This window comes from Amphiprion ocellaris, chromosome 4 (assembly GCF_022539595.1).
Source record: "Amphiprion ocellaris isolate individual 3 ecotype Okinawa chromosome 4, ASM2253959v1, whole genome shotgun sequence".
In the NCBI taxonomy this organism is placed as follows: domain Eukaryota; kingdom Metazoa; phylum Chordata; class Actinopteri; family Pomacentridae; genus Amphiprion; species Amphiprion ocellaris.
Window position 1 is genome coordinate 21,045,606 of NC_072769.1, and position 19,080 is coordinate 21,064,685.

Below are 19,080 nucleotides of genomic sequence, written 5' to 3' on the forward strand. Positions count from 1 at the left end.
TTATGGAACACTATTACAATGGAAATATCATTGTCATATGAAGGTTGACATACATCTGTGTGCAGTCAGAGATTGCGCTATACTGTTTATATCTCTGGGTTGTAGTTGGAACATTGCAGAGAGAACATCTGGACTGAAGACTAAAGTTGAATGAATCTGACTCAAAAACATACATTCAAGAGTGCTATGAGGCTGGTAAGATTGTAAGGAAACAAAACAACATGTTAAGAAAAAGATATGAAGAGTTTTGTGAAGGAAGAAAAGAAAATAGGTGGTGTCCACTGAGTAAACATGCCAGTGAGTCAAGTCCAAAATGTTAAGACACGATTCTTGTTCTCAGGTTTAGTGTCAAAACAGCAGGAGAGTTGAGGAGTATCTGGGATGATGCTCGGGTTATTTTAATAAAACCAACACATTTGTTGGCCTGTAAATGAGAGCCTAATTTCTTGAAGTGCAGCACCTGTTTGAAACATGCAGTTTTCCCTATGTGTTGCTATATAAAGTACAAGACGCCTGAAGTGAGCTGCAAAGCTACACAAACACATACTTAACTGTTTTAAAAAGAGGACAGCTACAAGGACACACTCAATGAAACTCACTTTTTGTGTGTTTGCATCACTGCAAGCACAAAAAAAACACCAAAAGTGAGGCTTAGGAGCAGAGCTAAGGCTAACCATCCGCTGCTAAATCCAATGGAAACGCAATTTTTATTTGTCGCTACCTTCGCCACAACCATAGTAGTGATAAAACAGATCATGAAACAGCTGATGGCTACTGAAGAGAGCATTGAAAATAATTTCACATTGGGTAGAAATATGTTTGCATCCAGAGCGAGTTCAGGAGATTTCAGGTGTAGAATCCAATTAAAGATTGAAGGAGCTGCAGTCAGTGAGCTGCAGGCTGTAAAGGAACATTAACTATGTGACTGAAAACATTTGGTAACACTCTGTCAGTGCACACTGATGTGTGAGGCCTGCTGAGGATGTAATCACTGAAAATATACAGTTGTGAAAGCGTAAAAGCTGAGCTGGAAGGCGTCCCAACTCTCACCTATGGTCATGAGTTCTGGGCAGTGACTGAAAGAACGAGATTGCAGATGAGTGGCCGAAATTTGTTTCCTCCTCCAGCTGGGTTCAGCCTTAGAAGCAGAGTGAGGAGTTCGGACATGTGTAGGGAGTTTGGAACAGAGTCGCTGCTTTTTGACGTCAAAACAAGCCAGCTGAGGTGGTTCGAGCATCTGATTTGGATGAGTGTTTTTGGAGGTTTTCCGGGCAGGAAGACACTAGAGTAGAGGGATTACATATCTCATCTGGCCTGGGAACATCACGTAGCCTTTCAACACCACTAGCTAACACAATGTAGCATTAGAACACAGGAGTGATGGTTGCTGGAAATGTTCCTCTGTACCTCTATGTAGATATTCCATTAAAAATCTGCTGTTTCCAGCTAGAATAGTCATTTACCACATTAACAATGTCTAGACTGGATTTCTGATTCATTTAATCTTATCTTCATTGAAAAAAAACTGCTTTTCTTTCAAAAATAAGGACATTTCTAAGTGACCCCAAACTTCGAATGGTAGTGTATAAGATACACTCAAGATTGCACTAATATTGCCCGTCCATCCTGGTCTTCTTTCTCTTGCTACATAACTGCAACAAGAATTACAAGTATAAATAAAGAACCACACCAGAAACAGCATGAATGAATCAGATTTCAGATCAGAATCTGTTCGTGTCTCAACAGACTAAGGTGTGACTAAGTAGGCTGATAAAATCGGTGGGTTGTGAATCTTTGCCTGTACTAGCCTAGACCTGGAAAACACGCACACATTTCAGTCTATTTGCAGCTAATCCATCAAGCAGAAAATCTGTCTCACCTACATTTATTCACAGTATAGGAATGCTTCTTCTTGCAAACACGTTTAAGTTTCAGGAAGCAGCACGCAGACAGTGAGGTCAGAGGTGATGATCTGCTGATTTGTGATTCGTCCAGCAGATCAAAGACAGACAGGAGATGGAAATCAGCAGACAGGAGGTGACGAACGGCGCAAACTATTAGATAAGATGCTCAATAGTCAACTCAAAACTTGGCTGTTGATGTTTGCGGATCCAAATAAAGAGTCCCATTTCATTATATGGATGTCTAAAGTACATTGTGTGTTGATGATCTCACCTTCAGTTGGCTTAAATGTTACATGACGCACATGTTTGCATGCCTGTACAGCGCACCTTGTTCCTCGCGTCTGATTCACTCCGATATCTGCATTAAGACAGCTGTTTGAAGAAATTCCCATTCAGTGATATCACAGCTTACCTGCTAACATCAACGTTGGCAGCGAATCACTGTTTGTAAAACCAATAAACTCTGGACTCACATCAGAGAGGTGCACAGAAGATCAAGAATCATATACAAGGTAAAATCTGCTACATATACTGACTCACTTATGTGCACCTCTCTGTGTTCCCACGTACAGGTTTACTATGATGATTACATGCATAAAGAATGTAATCTTTCACTTGCAGTACACACGAATGTCTGACATCCAGCAGCACTACAACGAGCATCTGCAGGATCTGACAAGAAGGAAACCAAATCAATTCCTTTATTGACTTACAGTAAGAAAGTCCATCCTCTAGACATGGTTGTTTTGCACACAACGGATAATGATCACAGACAGCGACAGAGAAAAAGCAGCGTCAGCTACATCCGCACTTTAAAACATTTAAAAACAATCTCTGTTCTGTCAAGTGTTTTAGCATCATATCAGAAAAAATCTGAATCCATGTTAACATGCCTGAAAATCCATCACTCGACCATTGACTTACACTGGCAATGTGTGCGCTGGTGTGTGTACGGAAATCACAGCAGTTGTAGAAAAAGCCACAAATGAAGAACAGCAACGGTGAGAAGTAAGACTAGATTGGAAGGCCAGAAATGACACAAGGACCAAGTGATTAGATTTTGGCAGTGATGTGGCTTATAGTCTGGATCCATGGATTTTTTTAAAGATTTCAGTCGTCAGAAATGATACAACAACTGAGCAGCCTTGGCGGAGTACTGCGCTCTCCGAGTGCTTTTCTAGTTATTAATACTTTAAGATCTGGACCTTAGAAGACAATAAAAGTGATAAAACAGAGAAAGATTAAGGAAATAGAGAAGAAGAGCAGGAGACAAACTGATCAATCTCACTCGATCCCACATAAAGAGAGGAGATCATTTAATCACTCCTATCTCTATTTTACATATTCAGTTATAGTCACCGTTATTAATGAAGGAGTCTAGTTTTGAATAACAGGTTCTCTGCTATCACATGCTGTTAAAACATTACATGTAATGCCCCAAATATCGGTGATTGGCTTTTATTGATCACCAATAATCTGCATCTGTATCGACCCAAAAAAACCCACATCAGTCGATCCCTAATAAGAACAGCCAAATGGTCCCTTGTGACCCTCGTTTACAGGAATGATGCAGTGATAATGTTTATTGAATGGTATGATAACATCCAAACCTCAGCCTCTTTTTTTATAGTACAGTAGCTTATTATAGTAAACTTAATCCACAGCTGTAAAGAGAGGAAGATATTCAGTATCTACAGTGTGATTTCAAATCAAAGATAATCTAAAATGAACCCTGGCCTGGTTATTATGGTTCAAGACAATTAGCTTATAATAGAGCATGTAAAATAGACATAAGACTACTTTTGTTCTTTCTTGTTTTTACAGATGTGAAAGAAACACTACCTTCCAAATTAGTTGTCACTTATTAAGCTGTGCTTGATGACAAATTTTGCAGGAATGAAGCAATTTAGTGTAAGTTTGGAGGAAAGAAGCAACACTTTTTGTTATTGGCTGTAAACGGTTACATGTATCTGAATATGCTCATGTTGTTTTCTTCCAAGTAGGGCACATTAAATGTTTCCATGGAACTAATTTATTAAAAATTGCACGAGAATAACAAAAATGAAGAAGTCCCCTCACATCACAAGAGGTAATTATAATTGTGGATCATGTCACAGAGAGCAGTGTCTCTGGTCGGAGCCTCCAGAGGGCTTCTGTTATCTTATATTAATTACAGCTAAGCAAAGCTGCTCTGCAGACAGCCAGAGCTCCGACAGAGTTAAAAATATTCAGCATCAAACAGAAGAGGGAAGAGAGAAAAAACTACAGCAGAAAGACGTTCTAAAATTAGCTCAAGAGGCTCCTTTTATTGCAGAATTTACTACTTTTTAAATATATGCGTAATAAAGATTAAATGGCAGATGGCTGAAGGATGATTAATTATTCAGTGAAGGCAATAAGCTAGTCCCTCAGAGCAGACCAAACAACTCAGAGATCCTCTGGGTTAAATTAATACAGTATCAATGAGCCTAAGCAGCTAAAGACCATCCTTCCATTCTGTCCATAGTAACTGTAGTCAAGGTGAGTTTCACTTTCTGTGACTCAGGGGGATTAGCCGTCTTTATATAGGCCTAGTCTCTCTCCATGAACAATACGCAGATGCTGTGCTGCTGCACTGCACACTGTGTTATCAGGTTGAGGGAGGCCACTGCTAATCAGATCACGCCCATTAGCTAACTGCATTAACGTGTTGTGATATTCGACATACAGAGTGTGCAGCTCACTCATGTCCTGAGGACCAAGTGTTTGGAAAAATACGCTTCAGACGAGAATGCTTTAAAAAGTGCACCATCCCAGCTGACAAATGTTTGCTAAAATATTATTTTAACTTCCTCATTGACTTCTATACAAGATTTAGGCAACACAAGACTGCACCACGATAAAATGTTATTGATTTTTGATGACATACATTTTATTAAAAGCGAGCAGAGAAAAAGGTTTACTCTGAATTTAACCACTTTAATTTCAATGTAAGCACTTCATTTATTAAGACCCAACAATAATCATTTTAACGTTAATATCACTATGAAAAACACACAAAAATAAATATTTACACACTTACACTACCGTTCAAAAGTTTGGGCTCCCTCTGGGGTCACCCAGACAATTTCATGTTTTTCATGAAAACTCACTCTTTCAGTCATGTACTAACATAACTGCACAAGGGTTTTCTAATCATCAATCAGCCTTTCATCACCATTAGCTAACACAATGTAGCATTAGAACACAGGAGTGATGGTTGCTGGAAATGTTCCTCTGTACCTCTATGTAGATATTCCATTAAAAATCAGCTGTTTCCAGCTAGAATAGTCATTTACCACATTAACAATGTCTAGACTGGATTTCTGATTCATTTAATGTTATCTTCACTGAAAAAAACTGCTTTTCTTTCAAAAATAAGGACATTTCTAAGTGACCCCAAACTTTTGAATGGTAGTGTATTTGTGATAGATTTAAACAAAGCCAGTTGTCATATTCATTGTAATTGTAGAAATATTTCAATACTGATTTGTTTGAGACCTTGGCTTAGACTACACATTCAACACTATCTGGTAACCTTGTCGACAGGAAGAAAAATATTGAATATCACCAGACTTTTTCTCTAACATACAGTATGTGTGTGTGTAATAGTAGCGTGTATGTTTGAAGAAACAGGAAACAAGAAAATAATTGAATCAAATGTCCATCCAGCTCTCCATCCTGATGCTGTGAGTTCCTGCCCCTTTGTTCAATAGTTCATACGTAAAAGCTTGAGCTTGAAGCTTATAGCATTTATTTATTAAACGCACATAAAAAATAAACCAGTTTTGACGAGCCTGGTCGTAACAAAGGTAATGCATTTGTATAGACTTGATCTGAAAGCCTATTTATTATGTTTTCTTCCTTTTTGTCTCCCGTCAGATCTGTCTCTTTAAGAGGTTGTGTCCTCCTGGTTGGTAAAAACTGTCTCAGAGCTTTTATTTTATAAATATCCAAACAGATTTTTTACGTCTTCTGGTGATCAGTTGCTCCAGGGTGTTTTTTTTTTTTTTTTTTTTTTTTTTTTTAAACGTAGCACTGTTCCAGTCAGTGTGCTCTTCTGTTGTTTCTGCAGTCAGCGGGTCGTAATCGTGAGGCAGATGGGTCAGCAGAGTCTGATTCATTATTCATGAAGCCGAGTGGATGGCCTCCTCCGCTGATGTGTGTTCACCATATTGATTCCTGAGGTCCAAAGCTCTAATGGTTTTACCTCATTAAAAATGCTGTCAGACCAAATGTAGACATGCACTCTGATGGGGAAAGTGGCGACCATGTATGTTTGTTTATGAGACTCAACAAGTGTTTTTCACAGAGAGATTTACTACAAGAAGTCTGCCTAAGGTCATAACAGGTCATGTTGTGCGGTAAAATAAATTCACGCAGCTGTGTGTGTTTGCAGCGTATTTGTAGGACCTCAGACAATCACTTCAGAGGCTGAATAGCTGCTGAAAATCTGCTCAAATTTGTTCAAAATTGTCATCATTTGTGTCATCTCTTAGATTCCCATCCTAATTTACTAAGATGGCGAACACGGTAAATGTTCTACTCACTGGCTTGAAATTGAAGCCAATGAGGAAGTGCCTCAAATCCTGCATTCTTTCTCATGGCCAGTAGGGGGCGACTCTTTTGGTTGCACAAAGAAATGTGATTGTATAGACGTCTGTGAGAAAATGACCCAACTTCTCACCTGATTTATTGTCTCAGTAAACATTATTCTAATGAGTTTATGGTCTCCGTTGCTAGTTTTAAGCCTCCTGACAGTAAGCATTATGCTGATGTAAATTATGGTTTAATTTAGGGTAAAACAGACAATAAAGCAGGTTATGTTTTAAGGTGTGGGTGCCTACATTCTAGTTCACTATGGTCACTTCTGGTTGCCCCTAAAAAGGGGGCAATGTGGTCCTTAGCTGAAACAATCAGACACAAAATGGTCTTTAAGTGCTCACAGTCAGATTATGCACAGTACTGTTACATCTGCATTTATAAATTGTATATAGTTTTTCAAAATGAAAACCAGCCATCTCCAAACGACATTCACATCTCATGACTATTCATGTACGCGATGCATTGTGCAGGTAACTGGTGTAAACAGGATTCAAAAGTAAGATTAGACATTTCTTTGGTTGGACCAATGAGAAGGTGGAACAGTTCCTGAAAGTAATAGCTAAGTATGAGGTGGTCTTAAAGGCAGAATTATCGATTGGAAGTCATCATAATTTCTATTGGAAAAAGGCCACATGATATATCACTGGCGAATCAGGCTGGAACAAACTCAATTGCAATGTCTGTAAGGGCCATTCCAGAACTGGAGGGCATTTTATGTCCCACCCATCAAATTTCAAATAATCCAAAACACTAAAACATGCAGTTTTCGAGTAAATGTACTTGTCCTGAGACCAAATGTAAAAAGACTAGGAGAAAAAAATATTTTAAAAATATTTTTAAAAACACCAAATAAATCTGGAATTCCCCCTAAAATGCCATTTTTCTCTTGTCCCACCCCCCTGATGACCAAATTAAATCTCAAATAAAACAGTTAAAATGAAATTTAAATGTCCTTTTTTGGTATTAATTTTTTCATTGATGTATCTTTTAATTGTGAGAAAATTTTTTTAAAATCATCATAATATTTTAAATAATAATTATTATGCCGGGAATGTGTGTCCTACAACAACCCTGTTAGCATAACCTTTTCATCTGTTTTTTAGCTAGTTTTCCAGAAAAAATGTGTAGAGCAAAGCTATGTCCTCTCTTCTATTTTTCATATTTTCATAACATTGTCAGCCTTGATTGAATGTCTCACTTTACCTCATATTATCAGGACCAGACTCATTCTTTTGACTGTTTTCCATCAGTCAGTTTGTCCTCTTGGTCAGCAGTAACAACTACCTAAATATCTAGCTTCTACTGCTGAGAAAAAGCTAATATTAACATGGATTAGCAACCCTGTTACTGTGATTAGAGTAGGGTTAGCAAACAACAAATAAAACATGGAATAAAAATGGTACCAGTGATGTGTAAGCTGAGCCAATCAAGCCTTTGATAGTTTGTCATCTATTGATGAATATGTAGCAGAAAATTGTAAAAGGGAAGGTTTATTTTTTCAAACATTTTGAAGCCCAAATGTCCTCCAATTCTGAAATGACCCATAAAATGGACAGTCTTAGTGCTAGATTAATGTGGACAGTAGGCATAAATGTAGCAGAAGTTACATGTTTTAAAACTAAAACATACTAGCAGGGATGGAGCACTTGGTGACCTAACAGAGCACCGAGGTTCTTCTCTCCTCTGACCTTCTGCCATCTTACCACATGCTGAAAAACTTGTACAAGAACACAAATCTGCAGACTCTGTATATTTTTTAAAGTAATCCCCTCCCTGTTTGGCCCACGTGGGAGCAGCAGCAGATAATCCTCAAACAGCCGGACAGCTGTCATGTCAGGAACGTGCAGGACGACCTGCCACGACTGGCTGAGTGACAGTGATGTAACAGCAAAGAGAAGAAGGTCAGCCTGAAAACAGAAACAGGTCTTTTTGAGCCGTTGTTTGAAGACTCATTATGCCTGACTGTGTAAATGCTTCTGCCCTGCGGTGACAAAACACAGCAGGCGACGGTTTGTTGAGGGAAGCTGGTGATCTTCAGGACAATAACAGGGAGGTTCTGCGGTCACGTGCAGCCTCTCTCCTTACATAAGAGCATTTTAGGATTTCCAAACCATTGTCAGGGCGAGTACAGTCATCATCCCTAATATCCACTAGCAGATTGTTTTCTAAAGCCAAAGCCTGGGGAGATTTTATTCACTTCGGCTGCTGGGCCTGAGCAAACCAAGTGAGCACCAAACACTCATACACATATACAAGATTACAGTTCGATGAGGAGATCACTGGAAGCAAAAGTGTCTGTTTAAATGTTACATCAGTCACTGCTTGTATTTCTCAAAAAAAAGTTTTTTCTCAAAAATAATACACTTGTACAGAATAAAGTGAAGGAAGCTCCCTCCTACCTGAATTCTCTCATTCCGGTCTACATTCCCTCCCGCTCACTACTAAAAGGCGCCTTATAACCTCCACAACAGGACCGGTCCATAGCTAGACTCTTCTCCTCTGCAGTTCCCCAGTAGTGGAACGAGTTACCAAACTCTGTTCCATCTGCAGAGTCTCTCTCAGTGTTTAAAATAAGATTAAACACTTGACAGACTCCAAAAAAAAATAATCCTATTACATGTGTACTGCCTGTAGACACCATGGTCCTCTGATCACACCTGAACTTGTTTTATGACTCTTATCCAGGTTGTTTTCTGCTGACTAGATCCTCGCTTGTGTTGTATCTACTCTCAAATGTACATCACTTTGGTTAAAAGTGTCTGATAAATGAAACTGCCGATTTGTGGAATTGTAGAGAACATAAGAGAAGCATTCAAAGAGCGCGGTACTCCTCCAATGCTGCTCAGTCACTGTATGATTTACGACGGATGAAATCTTTAAACAATTCGTAGTCCGCAGCGGTGGATTTGTTGTAAGATCACAAACATGGGATCGTCAGCAGGCAGCTGATATAGTGTTCACTTGTTGTCATAGTTACAGTGATGCCGTGCCGCTATCTAGCAATGATGCAGAAATCTTTAACAAATCCGTGGATCCAGACTATAAGCCGCATCACTGCTAAAATCTAATCACTTGGTCCTTGTGTCATTTTTGACCTTCGCTGAAAATTTCATCCAAATCTGTTAGTCCATTTTTGAGTAATGTTGTTGACAGACAGACAGACAGACAGACAGACAGACAAACCAACGCTGATCGTCACATAACTCCACCGTGTTCCTTGGCAGAGTAATAACCAAAATATTTCACTATGCATTACGATGTACAACTGTGTATGTGGCCAATAAAAATTGGTTTGATTTGAAAAACTACAAAGAGGCTGAAAAAAAATTAAGGAAAACAGAGATGAAATTATCAACAAAAAGCAAAACTAGTTTGATAAAACATTAATTATTTACGTCACTTTTCAACACATCTGGTGATTCAAGCTTCTCACGTCAGGAATTTTTGCTTTTCACAGTTTAACACCATTGTAAGAGAACAAATCTTTGAATTTAAACCTGTTAGACAAACAAGCAGCTTTAGAATCAGACTTTAGGCTTTAAAAACTGTGATGAGCATTTTTACTTTTTACTTTTCTTTTAATCAGTACAATAACTGTGATATGAGGAACATTATTTTGCATTAAAAGCCTTATGCAGAATTTTTGCACATGTTCCTATCAGCTTTTGTAATTTTTCTTCTATTTATGAAGATTAATATATATATATATATATATATATATATATATATATATATATATATATATATATATATATATGTATATATATGTATATATATATATATATATATATATATATATATATATATATATATATATATATAGTTATAGTAAAGATTAAAGAAAAAACACCTAAGTTGCTATCCAAACATCTTTCTCTGATTGGCCGAATTTATATCAAAAATGCAGCACAGCAGCTGAAGTCATGGTCTGGTCTTGATCAATAGATCCTAAATCGTTACTGTTTTGCTTTAGAATTAATTCAATAAATGACCTCAGTGAGTTTATGTAGTTTCTGATGGGAGGAATAAAACAATCTTCCAGTGACAAATGGACTTGATGAGCAATAAAACAAACCTTATGCTAGGACATCTTTTGTTCTGGTGACCAGGATGAATACAGATGAGCACTAACACGCTTCACTAACAATAATATGAGTTTACGGACTTAATCTTTTCTACTTGTGCTGCCATCACGCCACGTTTAAGCATTAACCATTATCCCATAATTGGTGGTCCTACAGTGGTCACTGCTGTAAACAGGATCACCACAGCACTGTATCCTGAGCTACTGGATTTCTGAGGACATAAAAGCACTAATCTGAAAGAAGCAGGACACATAATTCACCAGGTTTCCTTGATGATTTAAGAAAGCTGACAGACAGTAAAGCCTGTATCAGTTGTTGCATTGACAGTTTGAGAACAGTGGGGTTAACTGAAAGAGGACACAAGCGCCGTGAAATGAGCTCGACCCTGCTGAGGTGGGAGGCAGGACTTCATTAGGTTCAGTAAAGACTGAACCACAGGGGGTGGAGTTACAGACTTATGCCCCACTGAGGCTTTGTTGAGGAGGTACAGTCATGTATGAGGCATCATTTATTGGAAACATCAGGTTCTCCACCACCACCTAAAGGCACAAACTCTGGTCTGAAACGTTAAAGGAACAGTGGACAAGTGAGTTGAGCTCATTCAGCTTTAGAATCAGTGAGATAATTCACAAGGACTGTAGGAATGTATCCAAATAATACAAAAGTAGATCCAGATAAGTACTTTATTGAATTGCAATTCACAGGCTGTAGCTTATGACACCTGAGGATTTTCTGTTTTTCATTGCTTTTTATCATGTAAATAGCAAATAATTGGGTTTCAGCTGTTGGTGAGACACAAAAACTAATAACTAGAAAAGCAGGGTAAGGATCTGTGGGTTATCGGCTCTAATAAAAGGGTCTTATCTAAATTGATGTGTTGCGAGAGCCATAACTACAGTTTCAAAGGTCACCACGACAAAAAACAGCATAATTAGGATTATCAGTCAAAAAGGTGTCAAAAGTTTTGTCTCTTTGCTCCAAAATAAGGTTTAAAAAGTGTTTTTTTGTATTTCATTTTTATACTTCGACTACACAGTTTCACAATGAGTCAATGATAGGCTGGACATTTTTCTGTTCGACAATTACAAAGAAAACAAGAAAAACACTCAAGGCTGCTCAGTCGTTGTATGATTTCCGACGGGTGAAATCTTGAAAAAATATTTGTGGCAGAAATCACGTCAACATAGAATGTGGCCATTTATTATAGATGTACCCACAAACAAAATGACCTTGTGCTGAGCACAGGCGTGTGTTATGCATGTGTACATTATGTATGGATACTGAATCGCGTGACCTAAATATGTAGTGGGCGGCGATAATGTTGGGACTCTGAAACACCCCCACAATTTAATCAATTGTTCCTTGTATCATTTCCAATGGATAAGTCCTGACAAGTCTGCAGTGGTGGATGTGTAGTAGGATCATAATCATGTGACTGTCAGCAGGCAGCTGACGTACTGTTCACTTGTTGCCTTAGTTACAGTGACGCCGTGCTACTATCTCGCAATGATACAGAAATCTTTAACAAATCTGTGGATCCAGACTATAAGCTGCATCACTGCCAAAATCTAATCACTTGGTCCTTGTGTCATTTCTGACCTTCCCTGAAAATTTCATCCAAATCTGTTAGTCCATTTTTAAGTAATGTTGCTAACAGACAGACAGACAGACAAGCCAACACCAATCATCACATAACTCTTCCACATTCCTTTGCAGCGTAATAACTAGAAAAAAACAGGGTAATGTTCTATAGGTTATAGTCATGCATACAGCTGCGCTTTGTGCTAAATACTAAATTAGTTTCTGGTATGCTGACATTGCTGCTGTTTAGTTGGTGTTCTGTTTACCATTTTAGTTTAGCATATTAGCATGACAATATCTGCTAACTAGCAGCCTAGGCTTCAGCAAAGTCCTTACAGTATTAAAAGTCTTTCCATTTGACAGCTATCTTGGTAATACCTGTCAGATTTCACTTTTAACGAAACTCTCAGTGCTGTCTGCAGCACATGTAGCAGAGTAGGTTTTTACAGCAGAGTGGTGAAGAGTCACGTGGTGCTTTCCTTTAGAGCTAGTTTGTGAAATATATTACTGGAGTAAAAAACAACAACCCTATAATTTTCTTTCAACATCACAGAATTCTCCCATAGATTTCAATTCAAGATTGTTTAAATGATGTGTCTCGCCTGTATAACTTTTCTGGCTTTGGTCAAATACTAAATTTCTGGACATTTTTTTGACCTAATGATGCTGCTATAGGATCACCAGTAGTTACAGTCAAAATGAAAAATGTGAAGAACCTCTGTCTTAAACTGGGGACCTTGGATATGTGTACACAATTTCAAGGCAGGCTATCCAGTATCTGTTGACATATTCCAGTCTGACCAAAGTGGTGGCAGGTCAACCCATGAACCATGTAACAAGCACAAATAAGATGAAGTAAAATTCAAAACAGTGATTCATTACAGCCCCATAAATCTTGTACTTAAATCACAAGATATGAGAATGTTGTTGTGCATCAAACGTTCAGTAAAAACCTACAAAATCCTTCATCCATCCACACGAACACGACCCAACAGTCTGACCTGGTCCTGGTTCCATAATGACCCTTTAATTGGTTTGTCACCTCTGTGTGGATTAACACCTGATGATCCATCAAAGTGCCACAAACTCGACACATTCTACAAACCAAACACAGCAGAGAGCCGCTGCTTTTACTTCATCTGTACCTCAGAAGCAATAAACGCCACTGAAATCGCATCTACGCCACACAAGTCTAACAATACAACCTACTTCCACTCTCAACCATTCCACAGATTACTATTTTATTGATCGTTTATCTAAAAAATGTCAGAGAACGGTTTAAACGTCTTGTTATGTCTGGCCAGTGATTTCAAACTTCATTCATGAACTTGACAGAACAATGTCAAGGTTTGTTTAGCAGATTCTGATTATTTCACACAAGCTTCATCAGAAAACTAAATACACCCAGAAGTCAAGGAAACATAGATTTCAGTTTTTAATCAGCATTAAAACCTCCAAACCCCGACTACTACTGAAGATAGTGAGAAATTAGTGAAAGTTTCATGTCAGCAATTAAGTGGACCTGAAGATATTCTTAATACTATCACAGAGGACAACAAAAACAGCAAATATTTCCATTTTCCATTCCCTTTTTTTTTTTTTGAATTTTGGCTCAGAAAAGTCCTTCGATGGTTGCAGAAGCATTTCTAATCCATTAATCTGCTATATGTTTCTGCTACATTAACCCTTAGATGCATAAGTGGGTCAAAAATGATCCGGTGAGGTTGTTTGTTGCAATATCTTTGTAATGAAAAGTTTTTAATCTTTTCATATTCCAGCTATTCCTCAAAAAAACATGTTTTTGACATCATTCCATTTAAATTTTTACATTACCTTTTACAATTTTAAAGAAATTGTAATAGTTGTATTGCCACTCCAAGCTCTTTATCACTGATAATATCATACAAGAGGTGATGAAGTACCAAAACTGGAGGAAAAGAGTGGAAAAATGTCAACGAAATGGATGTTGATATGTGGACAAAAATAGAATACAAACAATAATACAAATTACTATTCTTAACCAAAATGGGATACAAACACATTGATTCTTATTCGGGTCATTTTTGACCCACCTATGGAAGAGCATCAGGTCCAATCACTGGAGCATCTAAGGGTTAAAATACATTTTGCTATCCTTTTCATCCGAGCTTGATCTCAGAGTAAATACCTCCAAGCTTCTATAAGCCTAAAACGTAGCTTCTACGTCCGGTTAATGTGCAGTCACTTTATTGCACAACAGCAGCTTGACAGCCATCCTGAAGGGGATTTCTGCCACTCGGGCCTCAGGTTGAAGGGCATATTTGCTCAAAAGCACACCTTGAATTCACAGCAGTTATTACAGCAGCTAGGACTTTGATACCAGGAACAAGTTTTTCCATCTTAGGAAGCCGATCTCACCTGAAGCTGATTCAAGAGTAAGACAAACACACAATAACCTCCTTATCTTTGGAAACACAAAAACAATCAAGTCTCTGCATCGGGTTCAGAAGAACAGAGCTTCTACATAGCGAACTGCTCAAGTCAGAGGTCGGACAAAGGCAGGGAATCTCAGGTATGTGTTAACAGTCTGTGTGATAACATGCCAGGGACACAGGTTAGCATTTTATGGCCTAACATGAAAGTGCAAAACAGATTTCACTGGAGAGAGAGAGAGAGAGAGTAGAATTAAACAGTACAGAGTACGGTGCCTTCAAATATCACAAACTCCTCATTAAAAACGCTCTCTGACTGTTGAGATGTTTTTTTTCCCCCCCATTTCAAATCCAGCGACAACACTCAAGGTTTATTTTTGGTTTTTTGTCTCCCACAAGAAGAGATGTGTTGCAGACTCATTAGTCTAATGCTTATTTTGGCAGGAGTTTGCCCATTAGGTAGATGACAGACCTACTTCCACACATCTAGTGTTGGCATGACACCTCTGCCACAACACAGCACCCAAAGTCATGCCTCAGTGTCACACTTTGTTCTTCAACTCAACACGTTCTAGCTCCAAAAGACACCGTTCAGTTCTGCGAATGCAAAGCTGGCGAATCAAGAGTATATTACAGATCATGAGTGACAGACATTTTCTCGTTACATGACCTGCATAAGAATTTGCATTAAACCACACTGAAGCTTAAGGGCAGTAACTGTCATCGCTGTTTATCTCGTGTGTTCTGACAGTCAAACGGGAGAAGTGAGTTTGTATATCATTAAGATGTGAGTGTAAAAAAATTTAATAAAATGTATATTTTAATGCTGAAATATTACTTTTCATCTGTAATCGAATAGTTAAACTTTTTGGGAAATAGAAAAACGTTGCTCTAAATGAGTTAAAGTTGCTCTAAATGAGTTAAAGTTTAACTAGTTGATTCATTAGTCGGCTGATTAATGTAAAATTAAATCGGATTTATCATTAAACTCACTTTTCAAACAAAAATCATACCTTTGCTGGTTGTCAAATGTTAACGTTTTCTGCTTCTTTTATTCTTGGATAGAAATCAAAACTCAGAGCCGTCATTTCGAAAACTTGGAAAGAGTGTTTTTCTTTGTTGTCAGTTATTTTACAGCCTCAACATTAATCGTTTCAATGAGGAAATAATCAGCGTGTATTTTACTACTTTCCATGACTGTAAATTGAATATTCTTGGTGTTTTTGACAAATTTGAAGGCATCATGCTGCACTCTGAGCTCTAATGATGACATTTCAACTGTTTCTATGCATCTTACAGACTAAACAATCAATAAAAACAGTAAAAGACTGATAGATGAATTCATAATCAGCTGCATTAGATTCAGACCTACTGCATCGTACGAATCATTAGTAAGTGAAATCCATTGTGTTTGAGTGCTTGTATTCTGTCGGGCCGCCAGCTCACCAGATGGTTCGGATCTATTGTTTTCACTCACTTCTGTCCGCATGGATGTAAACAAACTTAAGACAAAAGAAAAAGCAGTTTGAGAGCTCTGTGCTTAATGACCCGAGGATAATGCTCACCTCATGTGGAGCAGCGGGACGAGTCCAGGACTGGTCTACTCCTCTGTGATTGGACTGCTTGTGACAATTTCACCATACTGTTTTATCAGTTTCTGCTAACTATTACAGAGCAATTTTAACTCATTTAGAGCAACTTTAACATATTTTTGAGCAACTTTAATTCATGTGCACTACCATTCAAAAGTTTGGGGTCACTTAGAAATGTCCTTAGTTTTGAAAGAAAAACTGATTTTTTTCAAAGAAGATAACATTAAGTTGATCAGAAATACAGTCTAGATGTTGTTAATGTGGTAAATGACTATTCTAGCTGGAAACAGCTAATTTTTAATGGAATATCTCCATAGAGGTACAGAGGAACATTTCCAGCAACCATCACTCCTGTGTTCTAATGCTACATTGTGTTAGCTAATGGTGTTGAAAGGCTAATTGATGATTAGAAAACCCTTGTGCAGTTATATTAGCACATGAATAAAAGTGTACGTTTTTAATGGAAAACATGAAATTTTCTGGGTGACCCCAAACTTTAGCATTTTTCCTGAAGAAAAACACCATTTCTTGGTTCTAGTTTTCTAAATTTAATAACATTGTCTCACATGACAGCAAACTGACGATACTTTAGTTTTGTTTCTGACATTTGACAGCCACAAGAAGCTAATCTAATGATCTTCAGCCGCAGTGATAGTTTTGATCACCTAAATCTGAAGGATGTGACTGAGGAAAATACAGCAGCCGGGTCTGTGCAGCCTGGGTAAAACACACACACTCTACAATGTGCACACAAACAAAACCATGCAGTAATACACAGTGTTTGTCCCAAAAACTGATTGTGTTTTAAATCGAAGCTGTTTTGTGCAGTTTTATATAAGTAAACAGCTGCTTTCATCTGAATCAAGCAGTCAAAACGTCCAAATACACATCATTTGATTACTTTGCTGATAGCACAAAGTCACAGTTGAAAGTGTAATCAGGCCTTACAGTTAAGATGCATTTTAGGCAATGTATGTATTATTTTTTCCAATGTTTAGTTTGTTTCTGGATGCCTTTTATACTTTTTACAATCACCCTACAAGCTGTTATCTCTAAAATGTAAGCTGAGGAATGAAATCAGTCACAAGGTTGGGGCTCCACTCACTATTTGGCAAATAAAAACTGCATTATATGAGTCAAATAGGTCCTTTAAAGTTACTTCTGCAGGTAAAAACACAGTGTTTGGGGCCGGTGTGCCAAAAAGCTGTAAATGTAAAAACTGTTTTGTTCAGTGTTATACAAGTATACAGCTGCTTTCATCTGAATCAAGCAGTCAAAATGTTCAAAAACACATCATTTGATTTCTGCACAAAAGTTTCACAAAAGACACACTTCTGTTACGAGCACAGAAATCCACTTGCATGTATTTGAACGTTTTGACCTCTTGATTCAGATAAAAGCAGCTGTATAATTACATAAAACTGCACAAAACAGCTTCAACATACAGGCTCCAAACACTGTGTTTTTATCTACTGAAGTAGCTTTAAAGGACCTATTTAACTCATATAATGCAGTTTTATATTTGCCAAATAGTGAGTACAGCCCAACCTTGTGGCTACGGTGTGTAATGTCATATTCCATTAACAGGATTTCTGGATGCCTTTTTTTTTTTTTTTTTTAAATGAAGAAATGATCTCTTTTTACAATTACCCTAGAAGCTATTATCTCTAAAATGTAACCTGAGGAATGAAATCAGTCACAATGTTGGGGCTCCTGTCACTATTTGGCAAATATAAAACTGCATTATATGAGTTAAATAGGTCCTTTAAAGCTACTTCAGTAAATAAAAAACATCCACAGGCCACAGAGCAAGTTTAAAACAGACACACAAGAACTGCTCCGACAGACTGCAATCACTTTTTTTGGGCAGAGGACCACTTTATGGCAGCACACCGGTGCTCAGCTGAGCGTGTGTCCGCACAGAGGAGGCTGTGGAGCCGCATGGCAGAGCTGCAGCAGAGCCACGCTGCCCCACCGGCACCGGTCCCGGTCCGAGCCGAACACACGGTCCCGCAAACGGAATAGAACTCACCTTTGAGACGGTCATATGGGGACGAGATGCGGCGGCAGGTGCTGGTTTTTCCCTGAGGAGGAAGCACAAGAAGCCGAACTGCTGCTTCGGTGGGACTCGGCGGTAGTCGTCTGGTTATATCACCGCCTGCTGCCGCTGCTGCTGCTGCTGCATGGTGCACACTGGAAAGTCATGATGCCCGGCTTAACCTTGGCTGTCCCAGAAATGAAATAAATAAAAGCTCACATGCAGGACGGTTCCCTCCCAGACAGGTTGCAGATAGCATGAAAAAAAAAAGGCAGGAGTCGGTGCAGGAGCAGGAGGAGGAGGAGGAGAGATCCGAGCAAAGGATGCGACTCCAGGGGAGGAGGAAGAGGAGGGAGGGGCGACGACATCCAGCAAAAATAAAACCACAAAGTGCATTAAAGATCCCAACAAGTCTGCACAGGAGGACAGAATATATATACAGATGTTAACTGAAGCAGGGCTGCATCATTTAAAGAAATTTACAAGTAGTTAAGTACAAATTTGTAGGATTTTACTGGAGTATTTTCATTTTATAGTACAGGGATGTCAAACTCATTTTAGTTCAGAGATCACATTCAGCCTAATTTGATCTCCAGTGACCAGTAAAATCACAGCATATTAACTTACCACAACAAATAACCACAACTCCTAATTTTTCCTTTGTCTGAGTGCAAAAAAGTACATTCTGAAAATGTTCACATTTAAGCAATTATCTTTTTACAAAACATCATGAACAACCTGACATTTGTTAAGAAAAATAAATTCAATTTCAACAACATTATGCCTCAGTTTATCATTTACACGTTCCAACTAACAGATCACAGAGTGTCTGTAAAGGAACAAAAC

The 19,080-nt window shown here is 38.3% G+C and overlaps 1 protein-coding gene across 1 annotated transcript in view; it reads right to left on the reverse strand.

The window, feature by feature from the left end:
* Positions 1 to 18,494, reverse strand: part of coro2aa (coronin 2Aa) — a 60,218-nt gene extending 41,724 nt beyond the window's left edge. Inside the window, exon 1 of the mRNA XM_055010080.1 lies at positions 18,229 to 18,494. Within this exon, the coding sequence (XP_054866055.1) occupies positions 18,229 to 18,243 (15 nt within the window). The 5' untranslated portion in view covers positions 18,244 to 18,494. The remainder of the gene's footprint in view (positions 1 to 18,228) is intronic.
* Between the last annotated feature and the right edge of the window lie 586 nt (positions 18,495 to 19,080).